This window comes from Rosa chinensis, chromosome 1, assembly GCF_002994745.2.
Source record: "Rosa chinensis cultivar Old Blush chromosome 1, RchiOBHm-V2, whole genome shotgun sequence".
Classification (NCBI taxonomy): Eukaryota; Viridiplantae; Streptophyta; class Magnoliopsida; order Rosales; family Rosaceae; genus Rosa; species Rosa chinensis.
Genome location: NC_037088.1, coordinates 53,141,283 through 53,162,313, shown reverse-complemented (window position 1 = coordinate 53,162,313; position 21,031 = coordinate 53,141,283). Strand labels below are relative to the sequence as shown.

General features: G+C 37.3%; 2 protein-coding genes across 5 annotated transcripts; both read right to left on the bottom strand.

Moving 5' to 3' along the window:
- Positions 1 to 669: 669 nt before the first annotated feature.
- LOC112182169 (NDR1/HIN1-like protein 1) lies at positions 670 to 1,654 on the bottom strand. The gene has a single exon (XM_024320621.2). The coding sequence runs from the start codon at positions 1,586 to 1,588 to the stop codon at positions 797 to 799; it is 792 nt and encodes a 263-aa protein (XP_024176389.1). The 5' UTR covers positions 1,589 to 1,654; the 3' UTR covers positions 670 to 796.
- Positions 1,655 to 5,350: 3,696 nt separating this feature from the next.
- Positions 5,351 to 9,311, bottom strand: LOC112182168 (two-component response regulator-like APRR5). Of its 4 annotated transcripts, none has more exons than XM_024320617.2 (8): positions 8,877 to 9,311; positions 8,542 to 8,703; positions 8,312 to 8,442; positions 8,033 to 8,185; positions 7,426 to 7,600; positions 6,941 to 7,316; positions 6,031 to 6,715; positions 5,351 to 5,769 (listed from the first exon to the last, which is right to left on the bottom strand). In XM_024320617.2, the coding sequence occupies exons 1-8, from the start codon at positions 9,064 to 9,066 to the stop codon at positions 5,659 to 5,661; spliced, it is 1,983 nt and encodes a 660-aa protein (XP_024176385.1). In that variant the 5' UTR covers positions 9,067 to 9,311; the 3' UTR covers positions 5,351 to 5,658. The 4 variants fall into 4 exon arrangements, with proteins under 4 accessions (XP_024176385.1, XP_024176387.1, XP_024176384.1 ...); XM_024320619.2 differs by having other exon boundaries at positions 7,426 to 7,543; XM_024320616.2 differs by having other exon boundaries at positions 6,941 to 7,325; positions 8,877 to 9,309.
- Between the last annotated feature and the right edge of the window lie 11,720 nt (positions 9,312 to 21,031).

Below are 21,031 nucleotides of genomic sequence, written 5' to 3'. Positions count from 1 at the left end.
CTGTACAATTTATTATTTATAACTTACTTATCACATGTTTAGCCTAGGGAGGGAGAAGCGTCTACGCTCCATCACAAAATCCAATTCTTGAAGAAATGAGGAACTTGCATACTTTTACGACACCTACTTTAACCACACAGCGCATTATAATCTCTCGCTACTACTACTCCACAATTTGCTCGACAAAACTTGCCGAACCTAAAATAAAACCATAAGGACATTCACTTTGAAATTAGCACGCACAAACTTGTTTGTATTATTTTCATTTTTCGTTTTGGTATAATCACATATAACAGTTTGCTGCCCTTGAATTTGAGTGTCTTTGTCACGTTTTTACCGCTTGGTGATCAAACGAGAACAAGTAATTTTTATTTATTTTTTTTTTTTTCTGAGAGGGAACAAGTAATTAATTATTAGGCTACTAGCAAATAGTTTGCGGTGGAAAACTACAAGTGTCACGCTATACCACCTAATACATGCCACCTCCATTGTCATGAACATCACTTCTATAGCCATGTGTCATTTGCCACCTCTTCATCTCCATCATCACTTCACAAATTCTGATCAAACTGGGATCACCAATTAAAAAAATTTAGAAAGCTATGTTCAATTAAACTTGATCATCCCTTACCTCATGGCACTGGTATGAACGCAAAATAAAGAAGAAGAAGAACAATAAATCCTTCATTATCTTTCTTCATCTTCATGCTCAGATTCACAATAATTAAACAAACGAGAATTTAATCAAACAAAAATTAACAAGCAACTCAACTGCAACAACCAAAAATCTACTCGATCATATATCAACTTTACAATAAGGAGAACCCAGCAATGGAACTTGACCCACGAACCCTTTCTTCCACCCAACCAGCACATCACACTTGACATAGATCCCATAATGCCCGGTCCTTATCCCCAACCCCTTCACCTTCCACCTCAGCCTCCCCACCACCACCACCCTCAGCTTCACCACCCCGTACGCCTCGTCAATCTCTAGCCCGTTCAACACCTCCGCCGACACCGGCACCGCCACTCCCCCAAGCAAGGGCGACACAGCCACGCTACTATGGCGTCCGTGCGCCAGCGGGGGGAGCATCACCTGCTGGGTAATGGCTTGGTTGCGATAGGCCACAAAGGCCTGGAGACGGTCGTAGCGAATGGAGACCCTCCGGTTGGGGTTGCGCGTGACGATGGTGAACTGCATGGTGGTGGAGATTTGGGAGGGAGGGGAGGTGGCGTTGAGGGAGTAGATGGCGACAGCGGCGACGGTGAACTGCGGCTTGTGGGGGCGGTAAACGAGCCAGAGCGAGAGGGCGGTGGCGCCGAGGATGAGGAGGAGGATGGTGAGGCAGGTGCAGAGAGCTCTGTAGGGTTCACTGGTTTGGTGATGCATATTACATTCTTTTATATTTCGGTCCGGAATCATTTCGGGTGGTGGAAAGTAGTTGTTTTGTGGTTTTTGTTGTGGTGGTGGTGGTGACTCTGGAGGAGGGTGGTGGTTTTGCTCTTGTGGTGACTCTGGAGGAAGGTGATGGTTTTGCTCTTGGGGTGACTCTGGAAGAAGGTGGTGGTTTTGGTCTGCTGCCATGATAATGAGGTGAGTGTGAAAGTGAATAGATATAGAATGAGAGAGAGGTAAGAGGACAAAATAGGCCGGTTAGGAGGAGGGGGAAAAAAGGTGAGGTTAAGGGAGGAGAAGAATATGAGGGTGAGACAATTGGAAGGGAAAAGAAGCAAGAGTTTTGCTTTGTGAACTATTCTCGTGTTTTTTTTCTCAGTTAATATCAAATCCAACTTAGTGACGACGAAAATAGCTACTTTTGCCCTTTTATTATGTTTCTATCAAAATTAGCAAACGATATCCCTCTTTTGAGAAATGACAGTTTCTATGAAATTCAAGTATGGATAAAAAAAATTTCATATGCACTGACAATGTAAGTGACTCAACACTTATAAGATGATCTCAACCATTAGTATTTATAATGGGTGGTGCTATTCGCACATTTTTTTTCTCTATTCACACACCCCTCTATTTTTCTATTAATTTAATTCAATTTTCTTTTAAAAATTACCCTAACTACCCTTCCTTACAATTTTTTTTTTTTTTTTTTCAATTTGGCAAGTCAATCTTTCTCAAATTGTAAACCTTTATTTTCCGGTAGACACAGAAGACTTCAAAACTCTATTCGATTCCCTCTTTTCTTTTTCATCAAAAACTTCTCTAGCATAGTTATTCTATCTCTCTAATATGATGCTTTGAAGTTTAATCATGGTAGAACAAGAAACTTTAGACCCATATTTTGAGAGAATTTTACATTTGATTTGCAATGGAGACATGAAAAAAAAAAAGTGAGTTCAGTAATCATTCGAACCCCTTTGAATCCATTATTCCTGGTAAGATTCTAACTGAAATTATTTGGTGTATTTGAATCCTTGAGCAACTATAGAACTTTACAACAGCCTAATAATGATGGCCTTATGATTATAAACATGATTTGTTCTACTATATTATTTTAGTAGAACATAATTTTGTCCCCTCACGAAGATTGCAACTCATTGCATTCAATTTTATGTAGAGCATCTCCAAATTTTGTGTACATCATCAGCTGCAGTGTGGAAGCTTGTGGCTGAACCGCTAAAGTGGATAAAACACTGATTCCATAATTTTTTTATATTTGAGGATGATACACCTAGATTAAGAGTCATAAACAAACAAGCATTGAGTTTCGTACTTTGCAAAGTATGAGGACAAACTTTACAATTTGGATTCAGTTGGGTGAAGACCTAGGAAGTATATTCTTTGTCTAATAATACAAGTCATTCCACTTAATAAACGTATTATTTTTCCTTCATTTATAGATAAAAAAAAATTGATGTATTTTATAATGATGTTTGATTCATGATTGAATTGCCAAATAGAAAAAAGAAAAAAGAAAAAGAAACATATTTACAAGGGAGGGTAATTAGGATAATTTATAAAATAAAAAAAATTTGAATTAAAATAATAGAAAATTAGAAGGGGTGTGTGAATAGAGAAAAAAAGTGTGTGAATAGCACCACCCTTTATAATTAACATTTTTTCTTTAATAACCAAAAAGTGTATTTGACATAATTCAACAATTCATTCATGTTGGTGCAAGTGCACGTCGGTGTTCTAAATCTTTCCCCTGCAATTGATGGTTTATTATTTGCATTTTCAAAATTTTAGGTATTTCAATGGCTGCTACTAAATGAATGCTATAGTATCGATGGGATAAGACGTAATTGAGAATTATCTAATAATTTGGTATTTTTCACTAAAATGTAGGTGATTAACAAAAAAAAAAAAAAAATAGAGAAAGAGAAGGGAAATGGTGAAATAAACCGTATTAGGAGGAAAAAAAATTTGGATTACCAATAAGAAAAACAAGTTGAGAAATTTATATGTCAAATGTAAAAGTACAATATATGTATCACTTTATCGGGGCCACACACGTGGCGGGTTTTTTTGTAACTTTGTTGGTCGGAGTAACGAAAGTGTTCTCGTTTTTTCTAAAAAAGAAATATATGTGTGTGTGTGTGTGTGTATATATATATATATATATTCCGGCTACGGTGCGGACGTCCGTACCTTGTGGACGGTAACGATTTCCAGTTTTCTCCCACTTTCCGATCACATTTTCACATCTTAACCGTTCAGTTTTTAGGTCCTAATGTATAGATCACCTCTGCAAAATTTCAGCCAATTTGGTGATCGTTAAGGCATCCAAAACTGCAAATTACAACTATATACACGAACGGTTCCGGTTCGACAGATTCGGTTCGTTCGTGTAAATTGCAGTTATAGATGCCTTAACGATCACCAAATTCGTTGAAATTTTGTAGAGATGATCTATACATTAGGACCTAAAAACTGAACGGTTAAGATCAAAATTTGTGATAGGAAAGTGGGTGAAAACCTGAAATCCGTACCGAAATTTCGATACGGACGTCCACACTTGAGAAAAATCATATATATATGTGTGTGTATATCACTTTCGGCATGAATTGCACTGATGATTTCCGGTAAACAACTTTGAGAGGCATGACCAAATTTTTAAGCTACTTTCAAAATTGTTCTGAGGTAATTAACTCCGAAACTATAGGAGCTTTTTACTTTCTTTTGGATCTTAGGAGGAGATATTCAAATTTATAATCTTATCTTGTTTGAAGTGAAATATTATTAGACTAATTAAGTTTCGTTTATAAACAGCTAGAATAGCTTCAAGTCTACAAACATAAACATTTGGAAAAATAGAAATTTTATAAAACCTACTCAATCAAAAACTAACCCTACCCAACTAAAATTCTATTTGGGAAAGTATTCATTAATGCTACTTTTGGATAAAGAAAGTAAATTATCAATTTGATAAAACTTGTTTTTCTTTCGATAATTACACCACCTAGTGTCACACTACTGACCTAATCTTTTATTTCAGTATCTTGTGGATTTTCCTTTGAATTCATCCTCAGTCTTCTTTTTCTTCTTTGAAAATCTCTCCGCTTTTTATCTAATGTTGAAGTCATGGTAAGTTAGTAGAGTTGCTTTGTGGCTAAGCATTGCATTCGTTTAATTAAGCACCCAATTAAAAGCCATAGACTTCAAAAGGTCCCAACCCTACCCTGCTTATGTATGCCCCTTTATTCTATTAGGATGGTCCTAACTTTTAGTCTTATTCCCTCGCATCTTTTCCTAATGTGATACGCCTCACTAGTTGATCTTCTTCGTGCAGAGTAATTTGTGGTGAACTCTCCCGCCATTATCGTATGGGATCCTCTTAACTCGAGAGTTTAGTGCATGCTTCGTGTGCGTATAGAATAATTGACTATGACAAATATAAGCTAATTAGCCATCTTATTGTTATAAAAAACAACCCCAAATGAAGATACTTCAAGGGTTTTGTTAATACACACATAAACTCTATATGTTTACCATCTCCCAATCGAAATGAATTGGAGAGGAGGTTGGAGAAGTGAAGCTTCTCTAAACTCTCTAGGGACAAAGCTAGCTAGCTTAAGCACTAACAGTAGCTTACGTACTGATTCTTTATCCAAATAGGATAATTCCTTTTGTGGAAGCAACTGTATCTGCATGAAATGGTAGGTGGCTACGTCTTGCCTTTAACACTTGCTTGATCTTTGTTGGCTTCTGCTTCGTCAGATCCCAACCTTTACACACAAGTGTCCATGCTCGATAAAAGCAAATGTTGACCTTCCATGCATTCGTATTATTTTCTTTATGGCCAAATAAAGATCCAACACTTCCCCTCATGAAAAATCCAAATCCAAGTCCCAATTGATAAGATGAAGCAACCCATTTAGCAAACCATTATACCATCAAACTTTCCAGACTACGATCACGAATCTAAATACATAGAGAACTCATTGTGTAGTAGCGGTGATACAGAAACTTTTCTCAGCTGACAATACCTACATAATTACAACACTACCTCTTTCCTAAAGGTAAAATAGTGTTAAAAAGGACTCAAAATCAATAGCAATGCTGAAGACACTTGCAACTGTCTTCAGCACTCACCGTGACTGTCATTCTACTCTTTACAAAAGCTTTAAGAATACAAAGAATCCCTCATCGCACAACCTAAGATGAAGGCATTCACAGGAAGATGCGCGAACTCCGTATCATGAACCAACAGCATTGGCAGTTGGAGGATCAGTATGAGCTCTATGCACGAATTGACCTTTCACTCTTGGCCGCTTCTCTGCCAGTATTTTCCGACTTTGGTATCTAACCTGTATACAGATTATAATGAAAAGTGAGAAACACGTTATAATATATATGTTACTCTGATTGATTTGGCATTATCAGTTTCAAAATGAGGCGTTTATTTTCTATTAATTGCAAGTGCAGTCAAACTGAACTTTTCTTTTACATGGACACATGAAAATCAATGTGTGTGTGCATAAGACCCAAAATATTGTGTGCATTCAACATCAGATGACCATAGCAGCAGCAACAATAATTACAGGAGTTAAAGAACATGATGATAATACCTTCTTCTCAAAACATCTATCTTTCCGCTTCAGTCGGAACTTGGTCAGAGCTGCTTCCCTTTGGCTGGAACGAAGAGAATCCACTCCAGATCCCTCACGAACATAGCGACCACTGTCATTCAAACTCTCAGAAGCTGTGGCCATCTCACCTGCTACAGCCAAACTGGCCTTTCCATCATTGCTACTGCAAATGCTTCCATATGCGCTGCCACTAATATGATTATCAACAGTACCATTGCCTAAACTACTACAACCACTCTGAGAAGCCGCAGGAGAACCAGGTTTCAAATGCTCCACATTCTCCAGTTTGTTCTGCTCATGCAGGGTTTGGTCAATAGATTTATCGGTAGTTTTATCAGACTCGTCATAACCTTGTTCTGAGTGAAAGGTGGATTGTGTGCTCTGGCCAACTGATTTGATACTGAACATAGGGGTCAAATCGGATTGTCCAAGAACCAAGGATGGGAAATAATGACTGTATCCAGCACACATATTATCAGACCTTACACTAGTGACAGGAAACACCCCAAGTTGAGGGCCTTGGATGGATGAATCAGCTTGCTCAGTTTGACCATCAACAAAGTTTACCATATTGTCCTGTCTATCATGTGAATTGCTTGCATCCTCCGATTTTGTACTGGGAAATGTCAGGAAAAGGGGTTGCAGTCCCTTGCTATTATTATACCTGTATATAGGAAAGAACTTTCGAATATAAGAAAACTAGCAAATATAACTACCAGTTTGCATTCTAAATTTGAAGTGTTACATGTTACAAATTATTCTGTTTTCTTTCTAAGGGAGGGTCGTAGAAAGAAATGTGTAACTTTTGCCACTCTATGAAAACCAAACACATGCTTTTATAATGTAAGATAGCTGAAGTTCATCATTGGACATGAACCAAAATACTCACCGTGAAAAGGCAGAGGCATCAGAATGTTTCAGTGCAGGCCTCTCCTCAGTCACTTCCTTGTGTGAACCATCCGAACTTCTTAAAGACAGTTCCAATCCAAAGTGCTTCATACCATCATCTTTTCTGTTAGAACTTCCAATGTTGCAGTTGGGCCAATTGTCAAAGGTGCAAAGCAAGTCCCTGACCCCAACTGAGGGTTCAACCTCACATTGGAAGCTGTGAGTGCCACTAGCAGTTTTAGCTTTTTCTTCAAAAATTTCTGCTTGGATACCTTCATCTTGAACCATTGGTTTAGCAGAAACATTTTCCTCTCTGAGTCTTGAGGCAACTGAGTTAAGTGCTTCATCCAAAGGTACAATATCTGACCCAAATGTACCTGAATTCTCTGTAACCAGTGACTGTTAGATAGGCCTTGCTAAAATTACTAGGGTAAAAACAAAAACTCCAAAGAAGTAATCAAGGGGGAAGCAAGACATATTGCATACCTTTAGTTTCACTCTCATGCACAACAGATTCATTGTCCAATCTATCACAATCTTCAAGCATTTCAATATCTGTATTGCTCAAATTAGAAGCACTGCCATACTTTAGCTGCGATATATCCTGCATATTTTGAATGCATGCACTTTCAGCTTCCAAGTAAGGAGTTGTACAGGAGTTCTGCACAAGAGGTAGCAAAACATGCAATCTGCATATGAGACTCCACAAAGCTAACCTATTCTAGAAGGAGGAATATATCTCGAGCTATAAGCAACCTCATGAACATGTGCTGGCTTCATATATCTAACAACCTATTTCTTTTTGTACCAAAAAAAAAAAAAAAAAAAAAAAACAACCTATTTCTTTCTTCAACTGTTATGAAATAAAATTGACAACTTAAAATGGGGAACGGCCTTTGATACTTGGTGATTCAGAATTGAGTTTAAATCATTGATTATTTTTTCTTGATGTAGCATATCGAATCTCAGAAACTAGCCGAAGTTAACAATACACTGCATCATTCTCAATATACACCTATAACATCCTTCATGTCAGAAGTACAACTAATACCCTCGACTAAAAGCAAGATCACTCAGTTATAAATAGACTTACTTGGGCATCACTTGCTTTCTGACTGAATCCCTTAGTTTTGCGCGTACAAGCTGCATAGTCATTTGAATGATTACTTGCTGCATTATTTTCCGAAGTGGCTTCAACCTTTTGTTGTGAAACTGTTAAGTTCTGCGGAGCTTGTCCACTAGCTAGCTGTTAAACCAAAACAGACCACAGGAAACACTAATTAGTTAAAGACAATACAACCATCAAAGTCAAACAAATACAGGAATGAATCAAAAAGTTACTGAAAGAGCAGAGCGAACAAATCTAACTTACAGTGTGCCTTCTCCACACATGTTGCCAAAGGTTCCTCAGCTCATTCCTCCTGACCGGCTTAATCAGATAGTCGGCGGCCCCTTTTTGCATGCACTTCAAAACCATATTCACAGAGTCTTGAGACGACATCACTGCATAGTCACCACAAAAGGTTAGTTTCCATTTCCATTTCCATTTTTGGATCAAACAGCTATAAGAAATCGAAATCAGATTAGGTAAATTCAACATACTTATAACAGGTATGTGCTTGCAAATATCATGCTCCATCACCAAAGTAAGAAGCGCAAATCCAGATATCGATGGCAACTCTGCCTCAGTCAGAATAAGGTCTATCTTATTATGCTTCACCTTTATCGTCTCCCACGCCCTCAATCCATCAGAAACCGAAACAACTGCTCAAAACAAACACAAACCAATTTTCAGAAACCAAAAAACAAACACAACCCATTTTCAGAAAACAAAAAATCCACACTTTCTGAACCAACCCAAATTCTAAAATAAACTAAAGCACCAAACTTTATACTCAAATCAAGTCTATAACTTTGAAAACCCAGAAATATTATACCTCTGTAATTGCATTTTCGAAGAAGAGCAGTGATAATCTGACGAGTAGAGTCATCGGCTTCAACCAATAGAACCCTCAGCACATTGGTGGGGAGATAGTTCCCCCAGCTCACCACCTCTGTGGAGCTCCCACCACCCTCTTCTTCCTCCTCCTTCCTCTCAATTTTTACCGCCTCCATTTCACCCACCATTTTGATACAACACCCAAAAAATTAACCCAGCTAACAATCAAAAAACCCAGAAAGCTCACAACTAGGGTTTAACTGTTTGAGATGATCCGAGTATCTAATCCAACACGAGAGAAGAAAAACGATGAGAGAGAGAGAATAGAAAAAAATCTTGCGCGAAATTCGGGGCGGTGTAAATCAAAATCAGCCGCTGGATTTGTGTATATATGAGGGGAAATCGAAGGTTGGCTCACAGCCGCGAAAACAGAGGAAAATATCTGAAAGGCCTACTTGGGATCTAAAGGTGGGTCGTCATTGGCTTCTGGTTTAAGGGGTGACGTGGCCTGTTCTAGGCCCTGTTTTTGATTATTCTTGCTTGAAGTGATCGCCCACGGCCGGAGTTCGACACGTGTGTGGGGGGAATGGGGGGTTTTATATTTACCTGGGGCTTTAGATATTTTCGTAGAAGGGCTGCCACGTGGGATTTTTGGGCCCACCGCGACTTTCAAATGTCGTGGTTGTGAGTGTGCCGCGTGGGAGATTGATCTTGAGCTAAATTGTAGTTGATGGTGAAGGGGCACCCAAAAAAGATCGTTGTTGTCAAATGGGGGTTGGTTGAAAGTTGAAAATCTGAAAGCGAAAAATTGTATTTTTGTCCTCAATAAACCGGATAAGACTATGGTATGTTAAAAATTTCTAATACATTAATTATTTTTATCACTTTAGAGTGTGTTTGGATGAGGGAAAATATAATGAAATTTAATTGAAAGTGAGGATTTCATAATTCCTACAAACTAATTCCCTCGTTTGGCATTATCAAACTGTAAATTTTAAATTTCTCTGTGGAAAAAAACAAAGGAATTCATCATTTAAATTTCCCACTTCAATTTCCACCAAAATAGGTGTCATTTGCAAATTCACTTGCAGTATTCAATTTTCATTTCCAAAACAAGGTTTTTATTTTATTTTATTTTTTTATTTGTTTTAAACTTTCTTAATTTATTACACATTTCAAATCCTAAATGGTTACAACCAAACAACAGAAATTGCAATTAATGGAATTTTAGATTGATGGAATTAAAGATTCCATCATTTATAAATTTCTATGAATTTCATAATTTTCTCATCCAAACACACCATTAAGGACTCATTTTACCAGTTTGAGGACTGATATTACTATTTTAAGGACTTATTTTACCACTTTAAAGCAATTGTATGCATGTCATACGTTAACACATTGTAAAATTTCCCCAATAGACATTATGAGAGAGCACATTTTCTAACAGGTAGGTTTGCGTATATTTTACAAAACAACAATATTTGTAAGAGATATACTCTTTATCTTTAGTATATCTCGTATAAATTCTATGTTCTAATTCTCTGTTTTATCGAGAGCAAATTCCAAGATTCAATCAAATGTATCATTTCCGGTGCCTAAGAAACCTCTATAAGAGTATGTACCCAACATCAATCACTAATATGGAGACACCACCGCGAGCACCTTTAATGCCCTTTCGACATGATATGCATATGATAATGCAATAACTTAATGTAAATTTCCTCCAAAATCTCATAAAATAACGCATATAATTTACTCATGTGCGCACTACTCCTACGTACATCACCGATTCTTTTGATGCCAGAATCAAGACTTGTATGTTTTTTTATTTATAGTAAGAAGAGCATGAGATGTATGTGATATACATTAAACAGGCAAAACTTGCTGGAAGATGCATTAGGGTGCAGAAGCATAGATGGGGTGATATTGGTCTCACGCTGCAATTGCAACACAGTTGATGCCAAGTAATCCAATTTTTTCAGAGACAACTAATCCAATTTGAACGTAGGTAATAGTATTTCTGAAAAAAAAAAAAAAAAACTAAATAAAGTGAATGGAACTTTCATTCACAGCCACCAAAACTGAGTAAAATATCTTAAGTTTATTTAGGGAGCTGGGATCAAAACATCATTGGCTTCTGCTTTAGGGGACTGACGTGGCGCCTTCTAGGCCCTGTTTCTTATTTTTCTTGCTTGTCATGTTGTCAATGTCATAATGTGAAAACATACAGTTTAGTCTGTTTAGTTAATGAACAAGAAAGTAATTCTTTTGTCTTTCTCTTGGAAAGAGAAATAAAATTTTCCAACAAATTTTCATTCTAATATTTGGTAACATAAGAAAAATTATTAGGAAAGTTATTAAAAAGTCCGTAAATAATGTAATAAAATAATATGTTGTAAGTAATAAATGTAAAGAAAGAAGGGAATAAAGTGATTCATTTAGGGTTTGGAATGAACCACTTTCTCCCATATTTTCCCACTCCTCCTATGATTTCCTTTCCTAAATTGATATTTGGACCTCCTCTTCTAAAATTTGCACAAGACTTCAAATCTTACCCTTTTTTGTATCCATACAATTTTGTTCCATTCACCTTGTAAGTTTGGATACTCTTATGAACACGTACATAATATCCTCATCTTGGTTTCTCAATAGCATTTACCTTGCAAGTTTAGATACTCTTATGAACCTCCTTCTATTTCTTAATAAATCGTGCAATTTAAAATTAGCACATGAGTACTATTATCAAAATCAATTTTCCTAAACCCAAAACAAGCTATAGCAACATAGTCTACTCTAGCAAAAAAAAAAATTTAAAGAAACCAAGATAACAATAGACATCACCTGCATGAAGTGAAATAATTAAGCAAAACCGAAAACAAAAAGAATAGGCAATAGAAATTGTTTTCCGATCATTATTTTCTCGATTCTTCTTTTTTATATTTTTTGTCCTTTCTTTCATTTAGCAATCTTTAATATTCTACTTTAATCAAAGTTGCCCAACAATCCTTAAGTATGGCCGCAAGAGAATGAGAGACGGGGAAGGATGGAGAAGAGAATGTACAGATTTTATTTAATCTTTTTTATTTTTCATTTTGTTCAGTATTTTATAAGGGTAAAGTTGGATTTAAAAACTTCCAAAAATTGTTGGAGGTCCAAATACCATTTTAGGATGTATGAATAGAACTCCTCTTTTCGAAATCTTTTTTCAGAAATAACGATAAGATTGCATAACTGTTTAGATCCACAATTTAGGCAATAATCACATGCAGAATGATATGAAATGCAAACTACCTTAATTGAAATCAGTGAGACTTTCATACTTGATTAGTGCTGCCTTGAAAGCACCAGTCTTCAAGTCAGCTATTGCTTCTGCTTTGCTGGATCTTTGCTTCTCCTAGTGTGACCGGGAAACTGTGTTGAATGAGAACAGACCAAAATGCTTACACAATAGACTTAATTGTTGAAACTTGAAAGGCCGGGCAATTACATTGCTGATTTTCTTGGGATGTAATAGGTGGAGAATATAGAAATCAACAATTTTATCTTTGATGTTGTGAAACCTTTGGTTGGATTATAATTCCCTCCACACACACACACACAAACGCACGCACATATGCATTCATTAGATACATAAATCACTTGCAGATTAATTGAGTTTTGAATCAAAAAATTGATTGACTTTTGATTTATACTCTTTGTGTTTGGTTACGTTTTTTTAGGTAACTCCTTTTGTGTTTTGAATTATGGAAAGCTTAGGCTACAATTGCATGAGTGTTGATTCATTGCAGTAGCCAGAACTCTTGATTCTTAACCTGATATGTCTCCTAATAAAATTTCGATTGGGGAGGGCTTTACAAGCAATGCACATCATTGATTACCAATTAAATAAAGTCTATATAAGAGCCTCTTTGCTCCATTCAATTCACCAGCAACTTTTTGCCCGACAGCATTGCACGAGACTAGTTCCTAGTCTTTTTTGATTCATGAACTGCATTTGTCTTGATTGTCAAACTTCAATTTATAGATGAGTGAGTAAAAACTGTCATTTGAATAATACGTTTTCCATATATTGATAATGAAAAGTTGAGTGCGAGTGTGAGTGTGAGTGTGAGTGTGAGTGTGTTTGTGCTAGAGAGTGTCAGTGCATGACTCAGTGTGAGTAACTATGTGTTCATGCTTACTCCATTATATTTGTCTCCTCCAAAAGTAAACAGTTAGTTTTCTCCAAAATCTCATATAAACTTATGCATTGATTTACTTACATGAATTGTCATTTACAATAAACACCATACTCCCACTTTTTTCTACCAGAATCAAAACTTCTATCGCTTTCATACTAAATAACGGTCATTATTTGTGTGCAAAAGTGTACATCAAAAACTGTCTCAACATGGATATATGCAATAGCATATATAATTAAGTGGTGCGAGTCCGAATCCCTTATTCACACCGAAATTGCAAGGTACAGGCGTTCATTTGATCCCAATGAATTCTAAAGTATCACTTTTTCTGGAAATAGGATTCCTTGGACATATTAATTTGTATGATGCTTCTAATTCTATTAATTAGTTGGTAATTTTCGTTATCTATGCTCAGTTGTGACTTTAAAGCAAAGAGGTAGTACATGATTAGGAAGGTATCTTGTGCTATCAGAGAGAGTACTAGGAATAATTTTTACCTTCAGTAGTTGTGATAGAGTTGAAGATAGAGGTGAAGCAAAGCAAGATGAAGCGACAAGAATAAGCCAATAACGTGCTGGTATTGAAGGAACATAGAGTGAGGGAGTCGTGGGCTCTAAAATGACGGTCTCCATCCCTTCTACTGAGTTATCAAACTCTGGTTTCTGAACCAAATGTGTCATGATTTGATGGTGATGAAGATTCAGAAAACTTCCGGAATGAATATATCAGTTCGTGAAATTTGCAAAGTTGGTATCGGGTTGGAGTATACATTAATTAAGAGCCTTGTTTCAATTAGGGATCTCAACAACATGAGACAAAATTCGTAGATATACAGGAGACATAGAGAATATCAATTCAAACAGTACCTTGGCCCATTAGTAACTTTAGTACCTGACAAAAAAAAAATATCACTTTGGTACCTGAAGTTCGGACCCCGACCCAACATTAGTACCTAGAACACTGTTGGCCGTTACGGCGTTAGCCAGGTGACATATAATAAAGGGTAAATGGGTAATTTGAGTCTCTAATGTTATTTGTTTTTTTTTTCCTCCACTATGTGGTCCATGGTCCACGACAGAATTGTCTCTTCACTTATTAGACTTGGGTGAGAGATGTCGAAGTAGAAGAAGGGAAGAGGGAGGAGTAAGAAGAAGAGGCAGAGGCGGTTGACGCGGCGGAGGAAGCGGAAGAAGGGAAAGATGAAGGGTGCGACGACCGGGGGGGGGGGGGGGGCGCAGAGATTATGGGTTTGAAATCGGAAGAGAGGCTGATGCTTTCTTTTCCGATCTGAGCTTCTAATTTCTTCTTCATCTTTTGATTTCTTAGAGCTTTCTTCAAGACCCAATCTTTCTCCCATTGCAATTCGCAGTTCTTTGCCAAAAACATATGACGAATATGAGGTTGAGTTGGGAGTTTTGAACCCGAAGAGGATTATTGTGGTTGGGTTGAGGAGGAAGAAGAAGACTTTTCTTGCTATTTTGAACCCGAAGAGGATTATTGTGGTTGGGTTGGGAGTTTTCCCAATTGGGTTTTGTGTTTGTGGTTAAAATTTTGGTTAGGTTGTCTCTGTTGCCTGAATTTGATTTTGGTCTTTTCTGTTTTGGGGTTAAGAACTACAGTGAAGAATTCAGATTTGTTGTTTGATGGTGGAAGCCATGGCGGAGAATCTCGAACCTAAGACGAGGCCAACAACCACAAGCACCGTCACCACGAAGATGAAGATCTTTGTTGCTTTGCCCACACAACACATTTCTGAGTTTTTTTTTTTTCCTTTTCTGGGTTGAACAAATGTATCAGAGGGAATATGGAAGATTGGCAGAGAAGAAAGTCTGAGGTTTGGTTCATTTTCGTCTTCTTCTCATGGTGGTGAAGATGACGTGGGGGTGGGGGGTGTGGAATATGGAGAGAGGATTAGGGGTTAAAGCGAGAGAAAGAGAGAGGGGAGTTGGCACGTCTTCTTCATATCCATGCCAAGTTGGGTTCGGTTTCGTGTGAGAATAACAAGAGCCTGAAGATTTTCCATTTAGACCCATTTGATTACCAGAGCATAGTTGGGTTCGGTGTGAGAATAACAAGAGCCCCAAGACCAGCTAGACTATAATGTATGTTCCTTCTATTCGATCCCCATGTACTCTGGGTTTCGATATTCAAAAACTCTCGGGATTCGAGCGGCTATGTACTCACTGAGGAAGGAGAAGAAGGGAAATATTCCAGCTATGTACCCGTTGTAGATGAGAGTTTACCACCTATGGATTGGAAATCTGAGCTTGAGGAAGAAGAAGAGATTGAGAGACACAGGGAGAGTTGGGAGGAAGAAGAAGACGAAGAAAGCAAGAGGAAGAAGAAGAGATTGAGTGAAGAGGCGAGAATACCCTTCAAAGTTTGCCACTTGACTAACGCCGTAACGGCCAACAGTGTTCTAGGTATTAATGTTGGGTCGGGGTCCGAACTTCAGGTACCAAAGTGATATTTTTTTTTTTGTCAGGTACTAATAATGGGCCAAAGGTCGGGTACTGTTTGCATTTTTTTCCCTTCAATCAATCAGGCTCTTCTTTTCTCTCTTATAATCTCTTCTATTAATATTATTTTTTGGACAAGAATCTCTTTGACTATTAAGCAAGGTGGTTTGTTTGTTGCATTATTGTGTTCTATATTACAAACTTGAAATTAAATTTGGATATTACATATTTGACGATCTTAGCATACAACAGCAGAAATCATAGAAATGAATATTCTGAAGTCATGAAGAGCTGTGAAGAATTGTTAACAAGGAAAAATTTTGCAATAGAATAAGCATATTTAGAACTTCTCAAAACAAAGACAAAAAAAAGTGAAATACCAACCCTGCTGAACTTATGAGGATTTCCTAAACATTGTTGCCAGAGTACACTCACTGCAAAACAACTGAAATTTACTGTCAGATCTGGTAGTCAAGCTCTAAAAGACCATATGTTGGACATGTTTTGCTCATGTGCTCATGAGCTACACATGCCTGGTTTTTGCATCCTTTTGGGTATCGTGTTCCTTAATTAAGCTTCAACTAATTGGCTCCCTACAATTCAAGGCCTATACAAGAACTCAGTTTTATGAATTCTCGTTTTCTAACCCATGCCTCTTTTATGGTTTGGCATCTCTGGAAACACATATAACTAGAGGTGGCAAACGGGCGGCCCGGCCTGATCCGGTTCATTTTAAGCGGGTCTAGTCGTGTTTCGTGTCATGCTTGGGCTGGTCCATTTATTATCGTGCCAGCCAATTTACTTAAACATTAAGCCCGGTCCGGCCCATGGCTCGAGTCCATATCGTGCCGGGCCGTGCTCGGGCCTACTCGAGCCCATATCGTGCCGGGCCGTGCTAGGGCCTACCCACTATAAAGCACGATTTTAAAATCTTAATTTGAATAAATAAAAATTAATTTTATTTAACTATTTAAAAAATTAAAATAAATTAAGTTCTACAACATTTTTCTTAATCTTAGCTTTTTAAGATTAGTTTTCTAATATTTTTTATATTCCACTACAAGAAAGAAAGAAAGAAAAAAATAACTCAAAATATATTGTTTGTAGTATATTATTGTGAGATTAATCTTTATTAATATAATGAAGATTTAGTATCATATTATTCTTTCCTTCATTCTATAGTTGTATTATTATGAGATTAGAAAAGATACTTTATGTCAAAACAAGGATATAATGTTTTATTTCACTATTTTGACAATATAAAGAAATAGCATTGGTGGAATTGTCATGAGATTTTAAATAAAGAGGTCTAATATTCAAATCTCATCATTGTGGTTTTTAAATATTTTTAAAAATAAAATGAAATTTTCTGTTTGTAACGGACCAGCCCACAATATGTCGTGCTCGGGCCGTGCCGGGCCCGTGCCGTGCCCTTGCTTAGCGGCCCGTTTGCCACCTCTACATATAACACTCACAGTTGGAATATTAGAAACTAGTCTTTTGGATACTGAAAATAAAGTGTTTTTTTCTACAAAAAGATTTACTATAGGATACAAAAACAGAGGAAAAGAGAATATTCTTAAATCTTAACCTTCTTTGTTGCCTGACATTCCTGAGCTTTCTATTAGATTGAGATGGAATAGGTGAAAGTAATCGAGAAACAAAAGAAAGCCGCTTAATTATCCCTACCCAAAACTCTCTCTCCAAAACCTCGGCCGCTGCCCCTAGGTTTTTCAATTTTCTTCTCGTCTGGCAGCGCTCGAGATCGACGTTGGTTTCTCCGCGCCGGTATTGGGCGGCTGCCGGACGGGTACTTGAAAGCTATGCTGGTAGTTTCATGAGTGGGATGTGGCTCAAGGTGCTGTGTGGATTGGGTGATGCCTGGGTCAATTGGATTGTGCAGGTATGGTGGTGGTTGATGGGAGTCCATGACCTATGGCGGTGGGCATCTTCGGCAGGGAATTTCCAGGATCAGTGGCAGCGTGGCTATGGCGGTTTTTGGCAGATTGGTGTGGCGGCGGGGCTTTGGTGGTTTGGGATGTTCGCTGGAGCAACGTGGCTATGGTGAATCTATTTCGAATCGTGATGGCGGCGTAGCTGAGTGGTTTTTCTGGCAAGTTCCATGGGGAGGTCGCGGCGGTTGAAGGTCGGGCGGTGTGGTAGGCGGCTAGAGGTGGGGATGGTGGCGGACTCATGTCATCCCTGTGCTGCTGGGCCTTGAGCTGGACCTTTTCTCTTGGGGTTGCTCTTTATCTGGGCTAGGATGTTTGCTCTAGGCCCATCTTTTGTTTTTGGCCCTCTTATTTAGTCATTTTGATTAAAATAATTCCCTACTTTGTTAGGGAGCTATGCTTCTAGTTTTTTAGTGAGTGTCATCGAGTCTTGTTTACTCGGGCTATTTACTATGTAGTAGTTAATAGTCTATAGGCTTCTTTTTGGAGCATGAAACCGTCAAATGATTGGACTTAATCTATGTATCACTGTGCTACTACCACAAACTCTTTATCTACCTCTTGATGGTAGAGGGAGGATATGTAATGGCCATTTCTAGCTTTCGATGAATGATAGTCGCCCTATTTGGATTTGTTCAAAAAAAAAAAAAAGTAATCGAGAAACTATATATCATATCTATCAAAATAAAAAATAGAATAGAATTAAGAAACTGATATCCATATATAAGGAGAATAATTCAAGAGGTTACATTGAATGAGATCCATCAACTATTTGTATGCGTATCTATTTTCGATCTACTACATTAATCTATTCCAAAAAATGATAGCGAGTTTAGCGAGGATCAGTGGAGATCGAAGTTAAAATTTCATTTGATGAATTAAATAATCACACAACCTTATATTAAGCTTGTCACATATGTCATTATCCGAAGGCTCATCATATATACCAACTATGAACGCTTCCCAATCTTCTTCATAGCAATTCGACCAGAGTCCTAATTATATCGTACATTAATTAGGTTAAGCTAATATTTATGTATGACAAACCATAATATTCAAGCTATATCACACGTTGTACACCTTTATTATTTAAATTGATAGATTTCAATAGTAAATTGTGTCACAAAGTTGGATTCTAAAACCTCACTGGTGCTCCTTGGATGACGGAATTGTCATCTTCTTTGATCAACAAGTATTTCCCCTCGAAAGGGAATCTAGTTGAAGCTAATGTTCTCATATTGTCGAATTCATCCATGATACCTTAAACTATACACAATAAACATGCATGTCAATTAGTTAAGATTATCTGTATCTTGTACTCTGATCTTCAAACATTTTTATTTACTAATTCGTATGTTCAATTCATTGTCAAGTAATACAGTAATACATAACAATAAAAAAGATAATGCAATACCTTAAAGTTAATTTCCTCCAAAATCTCATAAAGTACTAGTAATGCAATAATTCACATCCATGCGCAAACCCCCCACAAACTTCAGTACTTCTTTGAATGCTAGAATCTAGACCTCTATGGTTTTTCCTTGCTACTAATAAATGCCACAATCAAGACCTGTCCTCTATGGTTTTTTCTTAGGAGAGTGAAATTTGCACTCTAATTTTTGCATTCGACATTCCTTCCTTAATTTTTTATTAGTCTATATTTAGAAAGCTATGACATTTTGATAATAAAAACATCATATGTTGTTGAAAAAAATATTTAAAAACACAATTGAGAGTGTAGATTGTAAAGAGGAGATGGTGAATTTCACTCTCTTTTTTCTTATTGCAAGAACCATAAGTAATATGTGATATAATAAACATGAAGTTTTTTCTTGCTTCTAACTGCCAAATTCAAGACCTCTATGGGTATTTCTTATAGCAAGAACCATGAAATATGTCATATGTGTGACAAAGAACATGCAAAACTTGCTAGCAGGTGGAGCATACATGGTATGAGATTGACTCAGACCACAGGTCCAAGACGCACTTGATGCCACCTAAATTGAATATAACTTTTTTTCTGGAAAAATAAAATATAAAACTTAAGAGAGTCGAACTTTGTTTCACAGCCACGAAAACAGAGTAAAATATCTTACAGTTGCTTTAGCTCCTTTAAAAGGTGGATCGTCGTGATTGGCTTCAGCTTTTGGGAGCTGACATGGCGCCTTCTCAGCCTTGCTTTTGATTATTGTTGATTATGATTGATTTGCCCACAGTCACGGAAATATCTCGAGTCAAGTTGCTTGACTACTGGATTAGTTGGATTGATTTGCCCAAACTGTTCGAATATCTAAGCGGGGGAGTAGGGCTAATTCAACGTCCTAACCCGAAATTTTATTAATATAAAATGAAAGTAGAAAGGAGCTGGTAGACTAAATTAAAATCAGGCTCAAGAAAATTTTTTTTAATATCAAATGAAAGTACAAAGGAGAAGGTAGAGCAAACTAAAATCAGGCTCAAGAAAATAACCTACTAAAAGAGTGAATAAACTTGCTAGAGAATCTAGCTCTAGCAAAGCAACAAAACTGAAACTCTGAAAGAAATATAAACAAGACAGTACATACCCTATTAAGCTCCCTGAGCCTATAAACCGGCTGCGCATTAAAATCACGTCCAAAGACAGAAGCTAAGAACTAGGGGAGGATGCACTAGGCATGACAGCCCTCATGGGAAGCACCAAAGTTGGCAAGAACATCAGCCGAAACATTACCCTCACTATAGATATGTGACAACTGTTCGAATATCCTTATTAACGCCTAGTGTCATATTCTTATTATCCGCACTGACCGATCTCATGGTTAGACCATTTGATTCAAGATCAAACTAGAGAAATCCAATGGTCGAATTTCTGTATATCGGTTGTCGATTTTCCAAACTTTGGAAATTCCCGATCGATATCAAACCTTTACCAATTTCCACCAAAATCATATTTACAAGTTCCAAATGCTAAACTCAACACAACTAGCCAAAGTAGAAGGCCAGAGATATGGTCTTTAATTTACACGGCAAATAATGGTCTTTACACTTTGGACCTGGACGAGTTTTTTAAAAATCATAACCATGTGCTTCTTAAGAATCATGTTGTTGGTACGATAATGGTATTCATAGTGATGATGATGACGATCGATGAACGTTCAAGCAGCTGCCATTGAGCTCAATTATATTTACGTGAGTAGCCAAGTGTTCGGGTTTCGTTTTCCCATTCTTGCAATGGTTTGATTCTCCTCCAGTTATCAAATTTGGAGTTGTAGTTGGTTAACCCTGCAACAAGTGAATCCAAGAATCTAGCAAAGCCACTAATACACCATTACTAGTCCCGTAATTATAATTATCACCTATATGGATTTGGTTTTGATTCCTCCACTTCTTACTAACCGTTGGTTGAGGGAGACATCTCTATATCTGATGAAGATTTTGTTTACGAGTGGTAGATCTCTTGGTTTAGTGTCTATAACTTTGAAACCGATTTGTGGCAGCATCAATTAGCATCCCCGCATGCCTACATATTTGCAAGTTTACACATGCATTGAAACGAAATGAGGTCCTGTTAAAAGGTCG

Coding starts and splice junctions, on each gene's coding strand:
- LOC112182169 (XM_024320621.2), bottom strand. CDS start 1,588: ATGGCAGCAGACCAAAACCACCACCTTCTTCCAGAGTCACCCCAAGAG.
- LOC112182168 (XM_024320616.2), bottom strand. CDS start 9,066: ATGGTGGGTGAAATGGAGGCGGTAAAAATTGAGAGGAAGGAGGAGGAA. Junction 8,443..8,541: donor CAAGCACATACCTGTTATAA/GTATGTTGAATT, acceptor GTGACTATGCAG/TGATGTCGTCTCAAGACTCT. Junction 7,326..7,425: donor GCATGAGAGTGAAACTAAAG/GTATGCAATATG, acceptor CACTGGTTACAG/AGAATTCAGGTACATTTGGG.